The sequence below is a fragment of the Micromys minutus genome (assembly GCF_963924665.1).
Source record: "Micromys minutus genome assembly, chromosome: 10".
Lineage (NCBI taxonomy): Eukaryota > Metazoa > Chordata > Mammalia > Rodentia > Muridae > Micromys > Micromys minutus.
Window position 1 is genome coordinate 19,863,437 of NC_137979.1, and position 16,094 is coordinate 19,879,530.

General features: G+C 43.8%; 1 protein-coding gene across 4 annotated transcripts in view; it reads left to right on the top strand.

Moving 5' to 3' along the window:
- STX8 (syntaxin 8) overlaps nt 1-16,094 on the top strand; it is a 217,647-nt gene that overhangs the window by 78,184 nt on the left and 123,369 nt on the right. The window contains exons 7-8 of one of the 4 annotated variants that reach the window (XM_080923414.1): nt 11,745-11,812; nt 12,215-12,334. The exons of 1 other annotated variant lie outside the window; for it this stretch is intronic. In XM_080923414.1, the coding sequence (XP_080779540.1) occupies nt 11,745-11,812; nt 12,215-12,298 (152 nt within the window). In that variant the 3' untranslated portion in view covers nt 12,299-12,334. Of the gene's footprint in view, nt 1-11,744; nt 11,821-12,214; nt 12,335-16,094 lie in introns of those variants that run through there. 2 more of the 4 variants (XR_013975177.1, XM_080923415.1) reach the window with 2 other exon arrangements.

Sequence of the window (16,094 nt, forward strand, 5' to 3'; positions counted from 1 at the left end):
CCCAGGGCTTCTTGAGATCCCTACATGGCCACAGAGCAAAGGGCCTGTGCTTTGAGTGATTCACATCTCTACCAAATCAGTCCTGGAGGGAGCACAGACTGGCGCTCTCACCAGCTGCCTAAACTGCAGGTATTTCTTATGGTTCATTGTGACAGAGTGGGGCTTGGACCACTCAGCAAGCATGCTCAGTAGCCAGGCTTAGATTTGGTAGAAGTGAAGGAGTAAGAGAAGATAGTGGGAAGTAACAGAGGTGGGCAGACAGAAAGTCGATGCATAGGGAGGGCTTCCTCTGTACAGTAAACCGTAGTGGCGGGGACCTTCAGAGTTGGGATGAATGAAAGGCCACAAGAGTAGATGATAGCAAAGTAGAAAACTTTGAAGTTCCAAAAGAAAAGTGTGTGTTTGGTGGAGAGTTAGTCACCACAGCTGCTGGTTCTTGTCTCTGACAAGATATCCCACTGGGTAAACAGATTGCTTGGTTGTCATTTAGTAGAAAAGTCTAGTAGAACATAGACCTTTTTTTCTTTTATGGGAGATAAGTTCCTCATTTCTCCTTAGAGATTATGGTTTTCTAGACCCATGGAGGAACCAGTAAAGAGGACACAGATAAGTCTGAAAGAAGGAAGCTATTTGGACTGTACACTGCCCCTCATCTGGGCCCTCTTAGTATAACCATAGGGGATCATACTGTGTGGCCAGATTTGAAGGTCCTTTGGGATGGGAACTATGTGTGATCCTTTTTTAATGTTCTCTACTTACACAAAGTAGGAGAAGATGATTTTTGATGAACAAGTAATTTGATGTTTGGTTTCATTCTGGCCCAGAGAAAAGAACCCAAAGCTGTAAGCTGCTTCAGTAACTAAGTTAACAAGTTAGCCTCACTTTTGAAAGGGCTTTACCGTCTCTTGCCTGTTTTTCTCCGACCATTTATTTACATCTTAGCAGGTGGCCTACTCATGGCTTAAAAGTCCTATTGCTGGTAAACAATTAAGGCAAGACATAAAGGAGAATATTGATATCCAGTGTTTACCACCATGTTCTAAGTGCAAGTGACCATGTATAATATTTTGCTTGAAGAGGTTTTTGACAAAAGAAGCAATATCTTGTCATCTGTAAGTTTTCTTGTTCTAAAGAAAGCAGTTATGTTCTGTAGATAACAATTATGTAAATAAAAGTTATTTTATACCAAAAAAAAAAAAAAAAAAAAAAAACAAGTTAGCCTCAAACATGGATAACCTCGACTCAGGAATTCTGATGTTGCCCTTCTAAGTGTGATCTGCAAGTTCTCTAGTCCTCAAGCCTCTCTCCGGGGTGGTGTGCAAGGAGCACATGCCACAGAAGGGCTTATCTTCGGCGTTAACAGCCATGTCTACTCGGATCTTTTCAGGCACCCAAGTAATTCTTTCTAGCCACAATTAGCTCTTTTTTTTAAAATAATATTTTTAAATCGTTCTTCGAAATGTTCACACCAGGCATGGTGGCATATGCCTTTAATCCCAGCACTTGGGAGGGAGAGGCAGGCAGGCAGATCTCTGAGTTCTAGGCCAGCCTGGAGTCCAGTGAGTTCCAAGACAACCAGGGCTACATAGTGAGAGCCTGTCTCACAAACAAACAAACAAACAAGTAAGAATAATGATTTCACAGTGCAATGTATCCCTCTGTGTCTACTTTCCAACCCCCAAGACATCTCCAACACATTCCTCTCTGGATTCACATCCTCTTTTGAAAAACAAACAAACAAACTCATTGAGGCCAATTAGTGCTGCTCTTGTGCAAGTGGGTGAGGGCCATCTTTTGGAATGTGGAATACCCACCAGTGGCCACACCCACAAAGAAAACCAAAAAGTACTTTCCCTCCTGCAGCTATCAGCTACTCCTAGTTCCTCAGCTATAGGTGAGGGCTTATGAATTTCTCCCTCATCCATGTTGGAATTTTGATTGCTTTGCTCTCATGTAGGTCTGATGTATGTAACTACAGCTAACTGGAGTTCATGAGCAGAGCAGCCGTGTTATGGCTAGATAGAAGACCACGTTTCACAGTTTGTGCCTTTTTCTACACCTCACATTCTTTCCATCCCCTCTTCTGTGGTGTTTCTTGAGCCTTGGGGGAGAGAATGCAGATGTCCTATTTAGAACTAAGTAGTCACAGTCACTTATTCTCAGAATTTTGGCAGTCATTACTGTCTGTCTGCACTGACCACTGCCCATCTCAAAAAGGAAGCTTCTTTGACTAAGATCAAGAGAAGCACAAATCTATGAGGGTAAATACATATTTAGAAGCAGTTTAACAAGATGACCATTTAGCAAAACAACAGCAAAACACTAGTAAGTTTCCTTCTAGGGCCCACAACTTCCCCAGCTATAGGCTTTTGACCAGGTATGTAGTACTAGGCATAAATTCCCTTCCAGGGAGCAGGCCTTTGAAAGTGGTTGGTTACCCCTACAACATCATGCCACTATTGCACCAATGGGCACACTTGCCTGGCAGGTCAAGATTGTTTTCAGGGTCAAGCACAGGATAAACTATTGATGCCTCTTCTTCCTCAGTGGCCTGTATATCACCTTCTGACATTGTGAAAGCTAGCCAGAAGAGAAGAAGTTTCCTGGGAGATGAATTTCTCTGTGTCTTGAATAAGCAGTGTCACTATCTACTTATGATAGGCAATCAGGACCAGCAGCGTTCTAGTTTCATATCTATTTCTATGAGAAGATACTATAGCAAAAAACTACTTAAAGGTTTGCTTTACAATTTCAGGTTATATTCCATCATTGTGGGGAAGTCAAAGGAGGAACTTGAGATAGCAGTCACATTATATCCAGGAACAGAGAGAGAATAAGTTTATGAATGCCTATTTATTTGCTTGTGCTTAGCTCAATTTCTTCACTCTTAAACAATTTGAGATCATCTTGCCTAAGGAATGGTACCACCTACAGTGGGCTGGGTCTTCTAACATCAAATTAATTTAATTAAGAGAATCCTCCATAGACATGCCCACAGGCCAAGCCAATGTAGACAATCCTGTGAAATTTCTTTCCCAGATGAATCTGGGTGAGTCAGTTCAAGCTAATCATCACAAGCAGCAATATAATAGCCTGTGTTGTTTTGGAGTCCTCTGGGGCCTGCCTAACCAGTACCTACAATAGGGAGGTATTCATGACTTGCACTAAGATTTTTAGTTAATAGCCCATGTCTTCTGGGAACAGCATTATCCACTCATGTAGGGTACATTTACCTCCGTTCAAACTTACTTGTTTAAAGCTTTTTTATAAAAATGTTGCATTTATTTGTTTGTTTGCTTGCTGGCTTTATTTATTTGTGTGACTGTGAGGGGGTGGGTGGATATGTGCTATGGCAAGTTTGTGGAGGTCAGAGGACAGCTTCTGTGGTTTAGGTCCTGGGATTCAACTCAGATCTTCAGGCTTGGTGGTAAACTAAACCATCTTGCTGGCTGCTGGTCAACTCCTTTGTTTTTAAAATTAAGTATCTCAGTCTTTAACCAGATTTCCAAATCCCACTGACTCTTGAGTGTAAATGAATTCCCTTTAACATTAATGCCCAGTGATGCTGAGTCACAGATGCTCACATTTCTTTGACATCCCTTGTTAAGCATCTTGAGATGCATCTTACGCCCTTAGGAATCTGAGCTGCTGAAGTCCACTACCTGTCACCACCACCATTCACCCTTTTTGCTCCAAGATGACAACTTAAGTTTACATAAAGATAAACAAGGTGTAAATTGATATAAGTGAAGCCAGATGTGTTGGTTGGCTCACATATAATCCTGGCACTTGGAAGGTTGAAGCGGGAGGATTGCTCATTCTATACTAGTCTGAGCTACATAGAATACTCCAAGTTAGCCCCTAATATATATTGAGACTTTTCTCAAAGAAAAAAAAATGCAATAAAATAAAAAACCCAACCAAACAAACATGACTTTTAGAGTGCAGGATTTTTGTAGGGTTGAGGGAAAATGCAGGGGAACCAATCCATAGATGGCTTACACTAGGTCAGTTACAAGATGGTGCAGGCCTAAAGTGCAGTATTTGAAGCAAGATAATAAGAGGGTTGTCAGATCTGATAGGAGGTGCAGTTAGTAGGAAAAAGGGTTAGTTGAATCTTGATTGGTACAGCAGGCGACAATGCCATTCATGGTTCAGGGGACCAGGAAAGAGGAACAAATGAAGATAAAATGAAGAAGACATTGAGTTCAAGGATGCCTGAGGTCAACCTAGTTATCTCAAAGATAATATGCTGCTTTGGAGGCTGTAATTCAAGCAGGAACTATGCCAGGAAATATAGGCATGGATGTAGTAGAAATATAGGTAATGTATGTAAAGGAAGAGGAGTTGCGGGCTAGACCCGAGCTCTGAGGAGGACCTTCATTTATGGGCTCAGTGATGCTGCATGGCCAGCAGAGAGAGCGTGAGGTAAGTTGGAGTGGTTAATAAGGCTAAATGACATTTGACCAGATGTCTACGGATCCCTTCTCACTTTAATCTCCGTTGCACTCATTTTAGCCTTTCTTACTCAGAATTACATGTTTTATTTTCAAGCCCAGCTTTATGTCTCTTGTTTGGTTCAAGGAGGAAATGTGGAGTTCGGTTTTGAGGTAAGGGCAGCAGCTGGCAGGGTTGACACCCGGGAGCGAGATGAAGTTCTGGGTGCTGGAGGCCGAGAGACCAGCCCCAGCAAAGTGAATGGAGAGTCACTTTGGGAATGGTACCTTTGGGGAGGTTGATTTAGACTGTTCTTGCAGTTTCTGTGAACTTTCTGGGGATTCTCCAGAGCGATGGCTGCTGTGGCCGAGCAGGGAGCCGACAGTAAACAGGGCAGGGATGGGAAGCGCCATAGGTGTCACAGGTATCCAGTAACTGGAGATACCTGCAGTACACGTAGGGGGAGGATTTAGTGGAATGGTGGCTCTGCAGGTTTAAAGCAGGACTTTGGAGAGGAATGGGGAAACCCTGTGACGAGAGGAAGCAATGAGGAGAAACACTCCCCAGCCTTGGAGACTGCATAAGTGTTGAAAGAAACAAGTCCCCAAGTTGGAGGGTAAGACATTTCTTCCGCGGCCTCTGGCCCAGGGTTTCCCAGGTGGGTTCTGACAGGTCACGCAGGTTACTCAGCTGTAAGCCATTGAGCCGTGGAGCAGCCCTCCGCTCCTCTCTGCTTCTTCCTGCCCTTTCAAGAAGCCCAGTGAGGTTGTCCAGGGTTCTAGAGATGAGTGAGTGTATGCACAGCAGCATCTCCATCCAGCTGACCAGAGGTTGAGCAGCTCACGTGGACAGGAATCAGGTATAGAGCAGCCCTTGCCTTTATATATCTTCTCAGTATTTTCCATTGTACTCTGTGGGACTAAAAAGAAAGAAAATGCCAAGCGTTCCACATCTCCTTCCCCATCAGGAAAGAGCACTGCTGGTGCTCCCCTGACAAAAACCCAGGGATTAACACAGACAAAAGCATGCTATTGGTACTAACCATCAAGGGCTGTTCTGTGGAGAAGGTAGGATGGTTTGATTGAAGGTGGAAAACCATTTTGTAAAATGACACCAACTCCCTAATTGCTCATAAGTATGTCATTCCACTGTGTTGTGTTGTTTATTTTTTTTTGTTTGAGATAAGGTCTGACTGTTTGGCTTCTGGCCTCAAATGTGAAATCCTTATGTCTCAGTCTCCTAAGTGCTAGCTAGAATAATGGGTGTATACCATCATCCTCTGGCACCTTATTGTACTCTGATGCTTTAACATGAGCATTGGGACCTGGGCATATGGCTCAGTGGTACAATCCTTGCCTAGCCCTGAATTTGATCCCCAACACCACAATTTTCTTTTTGTTCAGTGTTTTATTAGGAATCAGTCTAAACTAAAAGAAATACTGTTTTAGCAGTTGGGAGGATTTGCTCCTCAATCATAGGGACCATAGTTCATAGCATAAAACCATTGTTTCTCAGGATACTTTTAAAATATGTATTTATTTATCTGTGTGTTCTGTGTGTGCGTGTGCATGCATGTGTGTGCATACATGCATGCAATTGAACATGGGGCATGACATATACTAAGCATACACTGAACTTCTCTGCTAGCCCCATCTGTCATATTTGATGCAGTTCTGTATGTGACATTCATGGACTCTGTCCTCTGGAGTTGGGGATCAGACCCAAGTAGTGCTCCCTAATGTTCTTTGATATTTGAGAACAGGGCTGGGCCAGCAAACTGCAGCTGGTTTTTGTATGGCCTATGAGCTAAGAAGAAAAATGTAATGAATAGAAAAGCTCAAAAAAAAAAAAAAAAAAAAAAAAACTGTTCTGTAACCTGTAAATTATAGGAAATTCAAAGTCAGTGTCCACAAAGCTACATACCTCCAAAACCACAGCCACACTTAGTGACATCTTGTCCAAGATTCCTTTTGTGACAGTACAACACTGATGGTTGTGACAGAAACGGGTGGCTTGCAAAGCCAGGCCCCTTTGCAGAAAATATTTACCAGCCCCTGGTTTAAAGTCATAACTCCTAAATTGCCTGGCAGACCTGCTCAAGACAGATTCTGGTTCAGAAGAACCAAGGCTGGGCTGAGAGAGTCTATATGTCAGCACATACATGAACACACCCATCCCCTCCTCTGCCCAATATGTTGTAAGAGGTTATCCGATTTCTGAAGCAGAAATAGGCTTATTTCACTTCATTCCCAGGGGTAAAATAAAAAGTAACAGCTTTGAGTTTTATGCTGGGAAGAACTCTGTAATGATTTAAGATAGCCGTGGAATCGCTGAGGTGGCCACTAGGAAAAGTGAAACTGGAAAATACTGAAGAGGAGGCTGACCTTGGGGAGATGACTGATGGACCTCTCCCACCTGTGTCTGTATCTTCTTGCCTCCCTCCCCTGCAACAGTTTTTATACAGAATGACACCAGCTTGAAATCTTGCCTCAGGTACCCAAGTGCTGAGCTACAAGTGTGCACCACCACATCCGCTCAGCTTAGTCTGATTGACAACCCGAAGTGAGGTGGGAACGCAGACCGGAGGAGACTTGGTCTGATGGGTGCAGCATTAGGTCAGCTAGTCTCTCAGGTGGTACCTTGGGCGGCTTCTCTCTGTAAATAAGGACGAAAAGCTTCCGGAGCTGGCCATAAGTAAGTGTGTGTGTGTGTGTGTGTGTGTGTGTGTGTGTGTGTGTGTGTGTGTGTGTGTGTGACCGTGTGCACATGTGCTCATGTGCGTGTGCGCTCCTGCCTGCCTGCCTGCCTGCCTGCCTGCCTGCCTGCCTGTGTTCCTGTATGCCCTCTGTATGTGGAGTGCCTGCTGAGATTAGAAGATGGTGTCAGATGCCCTGAAGCTGGAGTTTACAGGTGGTCGGTCCTAAGCTGCCCACTGTGTGCACTGGGAACTGAATTCTAGTCCTCTGCAAGGGCCTGTGACTGCTGAGCCATCCGTTTCCCCAGCCCCTCAGCCGTGAATTTTATTTTTAGTTTGTTTTTATTATTGCTAGTATGTGTTTCCAAAGCTAGAGTTGGTGGACTCACACACCTTCTGCTGTTCACTCACAGACAAGCCTGCTCCCCCTGTCCTCTTTGCTTCCTTTCTCCCACATCCCCCCACCCCCCAAGGCATGTTTTCTCAGCCTTAGGGAGACAGTACACTTGAGGTTGGATTTGCCAGCTTCAAGTTGTTTTAGGTCCTGACAAGGGAATCCTCCTGTTAATGGCTGGCTCCTTTAAGACATTCTTTGGGGGAGAAATAGGAGAAAAGAAACCGGCCATTTTGAGCAAGCTGGTGGATGTTGGAGGCCAAACACATTTAAACAGATGAGTAGTAAGTCGTCAGGATTTAAGCAGCTTGATATTTAACCATTGACAAATTCCATAATCGTAAAGCTCATTAAGTCTAGCTCTCTGCTCACAACCCAGTGAACTCTGAATGCTGGTCTTACTGTATTTTTCTACCTGGAACTTTTCATTTCAGCTTGTCACAGGCCTTTGAAAACATGATTTATGCTTCTTAATGCCCCTGGGGAGTTAAGTATTTTCATATTTATTGCAGGGAAGAGCATTCTGTAATTGCTTGCCTGTTCTAAAATCAGTTTGGCTGGAAAAGGACATGAGCATCCTGACCTCAGGTCCACATCCAAACCAGTCAGCACTTGAGAAACATGTCTCAGTGTCTTGCCCAGAGTTTACTACATTCCCCAGACTTAGGGGGAGAACAGGTAGGAGGCAGCACTCAAACAATGCTGCCTTTTCTGTCAAACTGGCCTGGATCTCTCCACTCGGAGCTTGGCTCGGTGATGCAGCCAAGTGCCTTTCAGCTCCTTCAGACTCTTGAGTCGGTTCTTCAGCACCTACCCTGTCATGCTGGTTACCTGACTGTTGTCCTGACCCGGAAGCCTGAGCGGCTCAGATGGGGGTCCGTCCTAAGCATGTCAGCGATCTTTCTATCAACAGTCCTTTTTATTCGTGTGTTGACATTTTCAAAATCATAATCAGTGGCTCAGCAGGTAAAGGGTGCTTGCTGCCAAGGCTGAGGACTTACATGATAGAAGGAGAGAACTGACTCCTGCAAGTTGCCCTCTGACCTTCACACAAACACTGTCACATGCACATAGCTACACACACACTTAGTTGGATGAATAATATGACAAAAACATTTTTAAATTGTGATTTTAGCTGGCCAGTAACCCCTCCCTGTTCTCCTCAATGCGCCTGCCCACTTTGAGTCGCCTTTCCTGCAGTCTGTGGGCTAGTGCACGTTTTCATCTGTTAAGTCAGAGGGAGGGCAAACTTGAAGAAACATCTAAGATTGACAAGAATCTATTACAGGGGCCGGGAGTATAGCTCAGTGTTAGACTACTTGCCTGCTATACCCGAGTTCAAGCCTCCTACCTGCAAATTAATAATGACAATGATGAGGCATGGTGTATCTAAAGTAATAGAAGAATGAGGACCACGTCATCATAAGGGAAGAGAGTCTGAGGTGATGGATACAGTTACTATTTAGAATATCTCTATTTGATGAACATGGGAGTTCAAAGCATCACATCGACCTCAGCAGCATGTCCAATTACCATATGTCACATGAAAAACATTTCAAGTGTTTTAGCGGTTAATAGAGCATTTTCAGACCCATGCTATTCACTTGGTCACAAGACTTATAATTTCTTTGTCTTTACCTATCTCAGGACCAGACCCACAATTCCCATAGCATATACCACTGAAGGATTCTTTCCCCATAGAACCCCTGTTTTTACATACCCCTCTGTATTTAAAATTCATTTTTGGTTCTACATTGTTTTAATCAACCAAATCTGTATTTACCACATACAACATGTTTTGAAATATGTAGACATTATGACTGCATAACACATAATTTACCAAGCTAATTAACATACTACTTCAGAAAGCTAAACTTTTATATATACATCTAGAGTTATATATAATATATATTCTTTTTCAAGACAGGGTTTCTCTGTGTAGCCCTGGCTGTCCTGTAACTTGCTCTGTAGACCAGGCTGGCCTCGGCCTCAGAGACCTGCCTGCCTCTGCCTCCTGAGTGCAGGGATTAAAGGCGTGTGCCACCACTGCTTGTCTTAAAATACTTTTACTACGTGATTTCCACTCTTTAAAAAGACTTTAGTTGTTTCTTACTATATAAGACCTTTCTGTATATGAAGATAAGCCTTTAGGATGTTATTCAAACCCTAATTTTCTTTGAGCATGTAAGCTGTTCTCTAAAGAGTTCCAGTTGTGCCTGTTTCTTCCGTTACCGCTCTCCGTGTTATCTAAGTGGTAAGCACCAGACCGCACTGACTACAGTGACCGGTTTCACAGCTCTCCAGCTCTTACGGGCTTTAGAGAACCGGTATGTTTACACGATGCAGAAATAGTGCAAAGGCAGCAGGCCATTGAGCGCACCTGCTTCACAGGACGACCGATGTAGTCTTCAAGTCTACTGTGCAGGGCTCCACCCTGTCCCCTCTCACTCTGCGTGCTCTTACTGGGGTCCTGTCCTGTTCCTGATAACTATCATCCCCAGTCCTGTGTGTGGCTGCAGCCTTGGGTAAGGGCTCTTGGTGTTTCCAGCTGTGCTTCCCACAATTGCAGATCCCTGGCTTCAGCTTTCCTCAGCATCTTCACCTGAGGGAGGCCTGTGGGTGCGTATGAGTGAAGTTAGGCCCAGTGCCCTCCCACTAGCCTGCCGCGCTCCACTCTTTTTTAAAAGATGTATTTATTTTTATGCGTGTGAGTATTTGATTACACATATGTCTGTGCACCATGATGTACATGCCTGGTGCCCGTACAGGTCAGAAAGGGCATTGGATCCTCTAGAACTGGAGTTACAGACAGTTGTGGACTATCATGTGGGTACTAGAAATTGAACCTAGACCCTCTGCAAGAGCAGCAAGTGCTGTTAATCACTGAGTTCTCTGTCCAGCCCCCATTCTTTATCTTCTCATCCACGTCGCTATCCCAACTTGTCTTGCTGATTAGACATCTGCCCCAGCCCCCAACGGGGTCACATCTGTCTGAGCGGTGATCAGAGAGGCCCTCTTCTTCTCAGGGCTGTGCCAACCTGCTTTTCCTGCCTTCAGTCTTTCAGTGTGCCATTCGCCGTCTCCTCCTCCTGACAGAACTACCTTCTAAAAAAATTAACCCGATTTTCTGTTATTTTTCATGCTAAATACCTCTAGTGGTTTCTTGTGCGGAAGTTAAAATAACAACTTCCAGCAGCTGGCAGCCTGCAGTCCCCGGTGGGCCCCAGAAGCCCCTCCTAGTACGGAGCTCACCCGGCCCCAGCAGCCCCCACTCCCTCCTGGACATTGTTCACTCTGCTAAGGACATTCTGAGAGACCCCACCATCATCTTTCTTCATGGACTCTTCTGCACTATCCTAGGCATAGTTCCCTACCTTGGTAACCTACCCCATGACAGGCTAAGCAGAAACTTAAACATCCACCATGTTGGAGTGCCTCATTTTTAACATCTGTGTAACCTGCCTCCAGGAACTTGCTGCGTTCCTCAGAAAAAGGGACTGCAAGTTTTTTATTTTTTACAACTCACTATTTTTTCCACACATAAAAGGTTATTGTGCATATAAAACATACTGTTTAGTGCGCTTGGACATAATCGTGCACCACAGAGCCATCCCTCTGCCACCTCTGTGTCTAACAGTGCTAACAGATGGGCTCAGATGGAGCAAATGAAAGCGTAACAATTGGCACTATAAATCGAAGGCCCGAGAAAGACTTGTGATAGAGGATCTGTGTGTGTGTGTGGTGCTAGGATTGAACCTGGGGCAAGAACTCTACCACTGAGCTACAGTCCCAGCTGTGATAGACGATCCTTGACTTCATCCAAACCACTAGTCTAATATGCCTGTTAAATACAAATACTCACAATAAAGCTATGGGGTGAAAATGGACCAGTTTCTATTCTGTAGAACTAGTGAAGTACCTGGGTAGGGTTACACACCTAATAACCAAAGGAATCCTGGTTTCAACTCACACTGGTGTGACATGTGAACTCATGCCTTGTCTACCATGTCAGGATGCTAGTTCCTTGGGAGGGTAGTGCCTGTGATTATAAAGCACCAGGGAGCCTACTTTGGAAGCCTGTGGTTTTGTAGGAGACTAGAAATATTTTCATACCTGGTTTCCCGACTGCATCCTTATCTTGTGTGTCCTTACTCTTGTTTGATTCAACAAGAAAACTTGCAGATCTGGAGTAAACTGGTTCAACCTTCTTGTTCTCAGCCTCCTGGGTATCCTGCGGAAGAGAAGGTTTTAAACCACACCTGACCCATAAACAATGTATCCTGAAGGTAACAGTGTTAGTATTGTAGTATGTAAACCTTTAGCTAATAAAAATCAAAGGAGTCTAATTTGGAAAGTATACAGAAGGTTTGGGGAAAGCTTGTAAATATTTTCAAAGTCTCTGCATTTAATTCTATCACCAGCTAGCAAAATAAATAGTCCAGCTGCCAGCTCTGAAGCAGACACGTGTTGGAAATGAAATGTTAATAGTTTAAATGCTTTGGTCATTAGAAATCAAAAGGAACACAAAGTACACTTTCTAGTTTATGAGAAACAAGGTGAAAGTTCCCCAAACCCTTTTGTGGTAACTGCATTCAAAATTGCTTCCTCCTCTTTTATTTTAATGGCTAATCGTATGATAAACACACTATTATGGGCCTTTTTTTTATTCTTCTTCTTTTGCTATTTAGATGCAAGATTTGGAAGTCAGTGGAGAGCACAAATCAGGAGATGTTAACTTCTACTTTTCCATGTGTCTGAGCTGCTTGCTGTAGATTGCAAGCTGCATGCCAGACTTTTTCTGAGGCATGGGAGGTTACTTTCAATAATGTGTTAAGATTGACCTGAAATATTTAGCCAGCACATCTGCTTGCAAGCACTGGCCTCCTGCGACGAAGTTATACTGGAATTAATTAACTCTGTTTGGTACTCTGAAATGTTTGCTCCACGTCTTGGTTTACCATAATAAAACTTATAAAATGAATGAGAATTTCTTTATTTTTCTTTGAGCACAGCAACAACAAGATGAAGCAAAGTGGAAAAAAAAAAGAATTGACTGTAAAGCAAACGTTGAGAATAATAAACATTAGAGTTAGAACTCTTTTCAGCGATTTCTCTGTAACTTGTAATTGCAGTGAAGCTGTATGTCTTAAATGTGTTCCTACAGGAGCATTTTAAGAAAACGTTAACTTGATTGTTGGGGAGTGAAGCGTTCAAATAGGGAGGGGACTACTGTGTGCTAAGGGGCTTAGAGCATTGAGGGACATTTTCTGAACCCACATGTAATCCTGCTTTGGAAAGGGGAAGGAAGGCACCTTCTGAGACACTTGGGCAAACATGGTGTATTACTTTCTTACTGCTCTTATGAAATGTCTTATTAGAAGCAACATAAGGAAGGGTTTATCCTGCTTAGCTTACAATGAGAGACAGTCCATCATGTGAGAAGGACATGGCAGCCAGAACATGAGACAGCTGGTCACACATTGTGTCTGCAGCCAGGATAAGTGGGCTGGGGTGCGGGATGGGGAGATGAATGCTGGTGTTCTTCCTTTTTTGCTTCTCCCTTTTATTCAGTGTAGGGCCCCAGTACACGGGGTGATGCCACCCACATTCAGGGCAGATTTTCCCTTCTGAAGTCTCTGAAATACCCTTAGAGACGCACCCAGAGGTATGAGTCCCACATGACTCTGAATCCAGTCAAGTTATTAGTGGAGAGTAACCATCAAGATGGCCTCAACCAATATCTGGAGAGAGTACAGGACTTGTGGCCCAGCACTGTGTAGTAACGAGGCAGTCAATGTCTCTATATTATGTTGACTTGAACTTTATTACTTTCTCAGTCAATAAGATTGTGAGAAGGCCTGGCTTCTAGGGCTCTGTTAAATTCTCAGCATCATCATTGCTTTTTTCTTTAAAAATTGCCACCCCCTAAAAACTCAGCAACTCATTATTAATTGAAACAAAAGCTGTCATGAGACCCCAATGCAAACAGAACGTTCCATGTGTCTACAGTGGGGCACAACTCATCTGTCAGTGGAATGTGCTCACTTGTGTGATAGTGAAAATCGTTTCTGAAAACAGGAGCTGAAATAAACCAGCCACAAAATGGTAGTGTGACCACACTTGCTGGGAACAGCCAGAAGAGGCAGATTTATACAGAGAGAGTGCGCATGCAGTGGAGGTTAGAGGCCGGGAGTGAATGTGGAGAGTTAGGCTCGAAGATTGGAGTCTCTCCGGAGATGAAAAGGTTTTGGAAGTATGTTGATAGTTGGCCATACGGCAACATGGATTTAATAATGCCACTGAGTTGTATGTTTTTAAAGTGGCAAATTGTATTATATGTTTACAATTCTGGTTTTATACTTTTGGCAGACTGGTAGTTTGTAGATGATATCCACTGAACATATATTTTTAAAAAAAACACACAGAGGGGCTGGAGAAATGGCTCAGCAGTTAAGAGCACTGGCTGCTCTTCCAGAGGTCCTGAGTTCAATTCCCAGCAACCACATGGTGGCTCATGACCATCTGTATCTATAAAGGAATCTGATGCCCTCTTCTGCCCTGCAGGTGTACAGGCAGCCTGAGCACTCAGAAGTTTTAAATAATAATAATAAAAACACTGAGTATAGTCAGAAAATAAAATGATTTGGTTAACTGGGATAATTGAAGGTCAGCAGGTTTACAATGAAACTGACCAGTCTACACTGCCATCTCATGAATATGGTTATGAACTTGAAAACGTTTTTGGTTTTTGGATTGCATGTCCAGAATCATGTAATTTTCAATTTGTGACACTTTGGTGTCTTCAGAGCCATTGACTATTATGCCACACAGTACAGTAGCCATTGGCCACTTTTAGCTGCTGAGTACCTGAAATGTGGCTAGCATGCACTCTAAGTATGCAGGAACCTTGGAGTTGAAAGGCTTACTGTAAAAAAAACATAAAAGATTTCTAATGCCCCTCTGGCTGGGGGTATAGTACCGGAGCACAGTACCGGACGTTGGTTCAAGTTTCAGATTGGCTACGTGTTGCAGTATGATTTTACATAGGGGCTAAAAGAAAATATGCCACTTGGCATACTAATCTCTCAACATTTTTATATAGCTAATAACATTTTTTAAAATTATATATGTAGTTCGCATCAGTGCCTTTGGACTGGACAATCTAGAAACCAGACCCTTGGGATTAATGTACTTAGAGAAAATTTAAGACTGTTTTCTCAGTCAGGCAGTGGTGGTACACACCTTTCATCCCAGCCCTCAGGAGGGCAGAGGCAGGCAGATCTCTAAGAGTTTGAGGCCAGCCTGGGCTACTCAGTGAGTTTCAAGATAACCAGGGCTATGAAGTGAAACCCTGTTGGGAAAGAAACAAAGACAAACAAAAACTTCAAGTATTCTTCTAACTAAGCAGAACACAGGGGTTTTCCTGAGTTAGGTAATGGGGGCGGAGGGGGGGCATGTTGAGAGGATTTTCCTCAAGGACCACTGCCTCTCTTCTCTCGGGGTTCTTAGAACAAGCAGACTTAGCAACAAGACTGCTCTAGCCCAGCTGAGAGCCGGAAGGAGTCTTCAGCTACTCGGCTCAGAGAACAGATCATACGTGATCTGCCCTATGGTTTCTTGAAACCAGTTGACTCAACTTCAAAGCAAGGAGGTGGGAGGGGACCTTGGTGCCCGTTATCTGAGGAAGCCTGGTTGGTTCAACTGCAGCTTGTCTCGGCAAGAGGACAGCCACAGCAGTAGAATTTCAGCCTCCTATAAGGAAAGAGGGAGCTCTCACAGGGAGCAGACTTTTGCCTCCCTCCGAAGAAAATTAAAGAGCCCCGTGCACACAGCTCACTCCCCAGAGTCTTTGCTCCTCAGCCTGGTCTCTGGACACAAGTTTCCCTCCTTTGCTCACCTCTGGATACAAGTCTTCTGGCTCAGAACTTACTCTGTGAGTCAGTATTGCTACTCGGCTGTCATTTGGACATCCAGTATCTCTTAATAGCAGCCGCAGCCACGCTGCTTGCCTGGACTAAGTCAGCTGCCTTGGTCACAATTATCTCCTGGTTAGTACTCTGCTTATAATGACCCACGGAGCCTGAGTAGCCCACCCAACTGTTTTCTACCACAAACTCTGCTGTTTTAAAGTGCAGTTTGGTAAGATGTGAGGTTTTCCAGGGCCGTGTGTGTTGTATTATAGCAAAAATACCACATGCACTTTGTGCTACTTTTTTAGCAGACAAATATGAGGTTGCCAAGGACTTTCTGTTGGAAACACAAAAACAGTACGTTCCCATGGTGGTGCAGTGATGGTGCTCAGACCTGCACACATCCTGATGTATTATCACTATTAACATGTTAACATAAAATGTGCTAGAAGAGTTGGAAAGATGATTTGTACTGCTCTTGCAGAGGACCTTGGTTCAATTCCCAGCATCCATATCAGGTAGCTCAAAACTGTCTGTAATTCTGTAATGCCTGCAGATTATGTCTGACTTCATGAGAACTTGCACGCTCTCCCTCACCCCCCCTCCTTTCCTTTCTCCCTTTCCCTCTCCCTCCCTCTCTTTCAAAGATAAAATACAA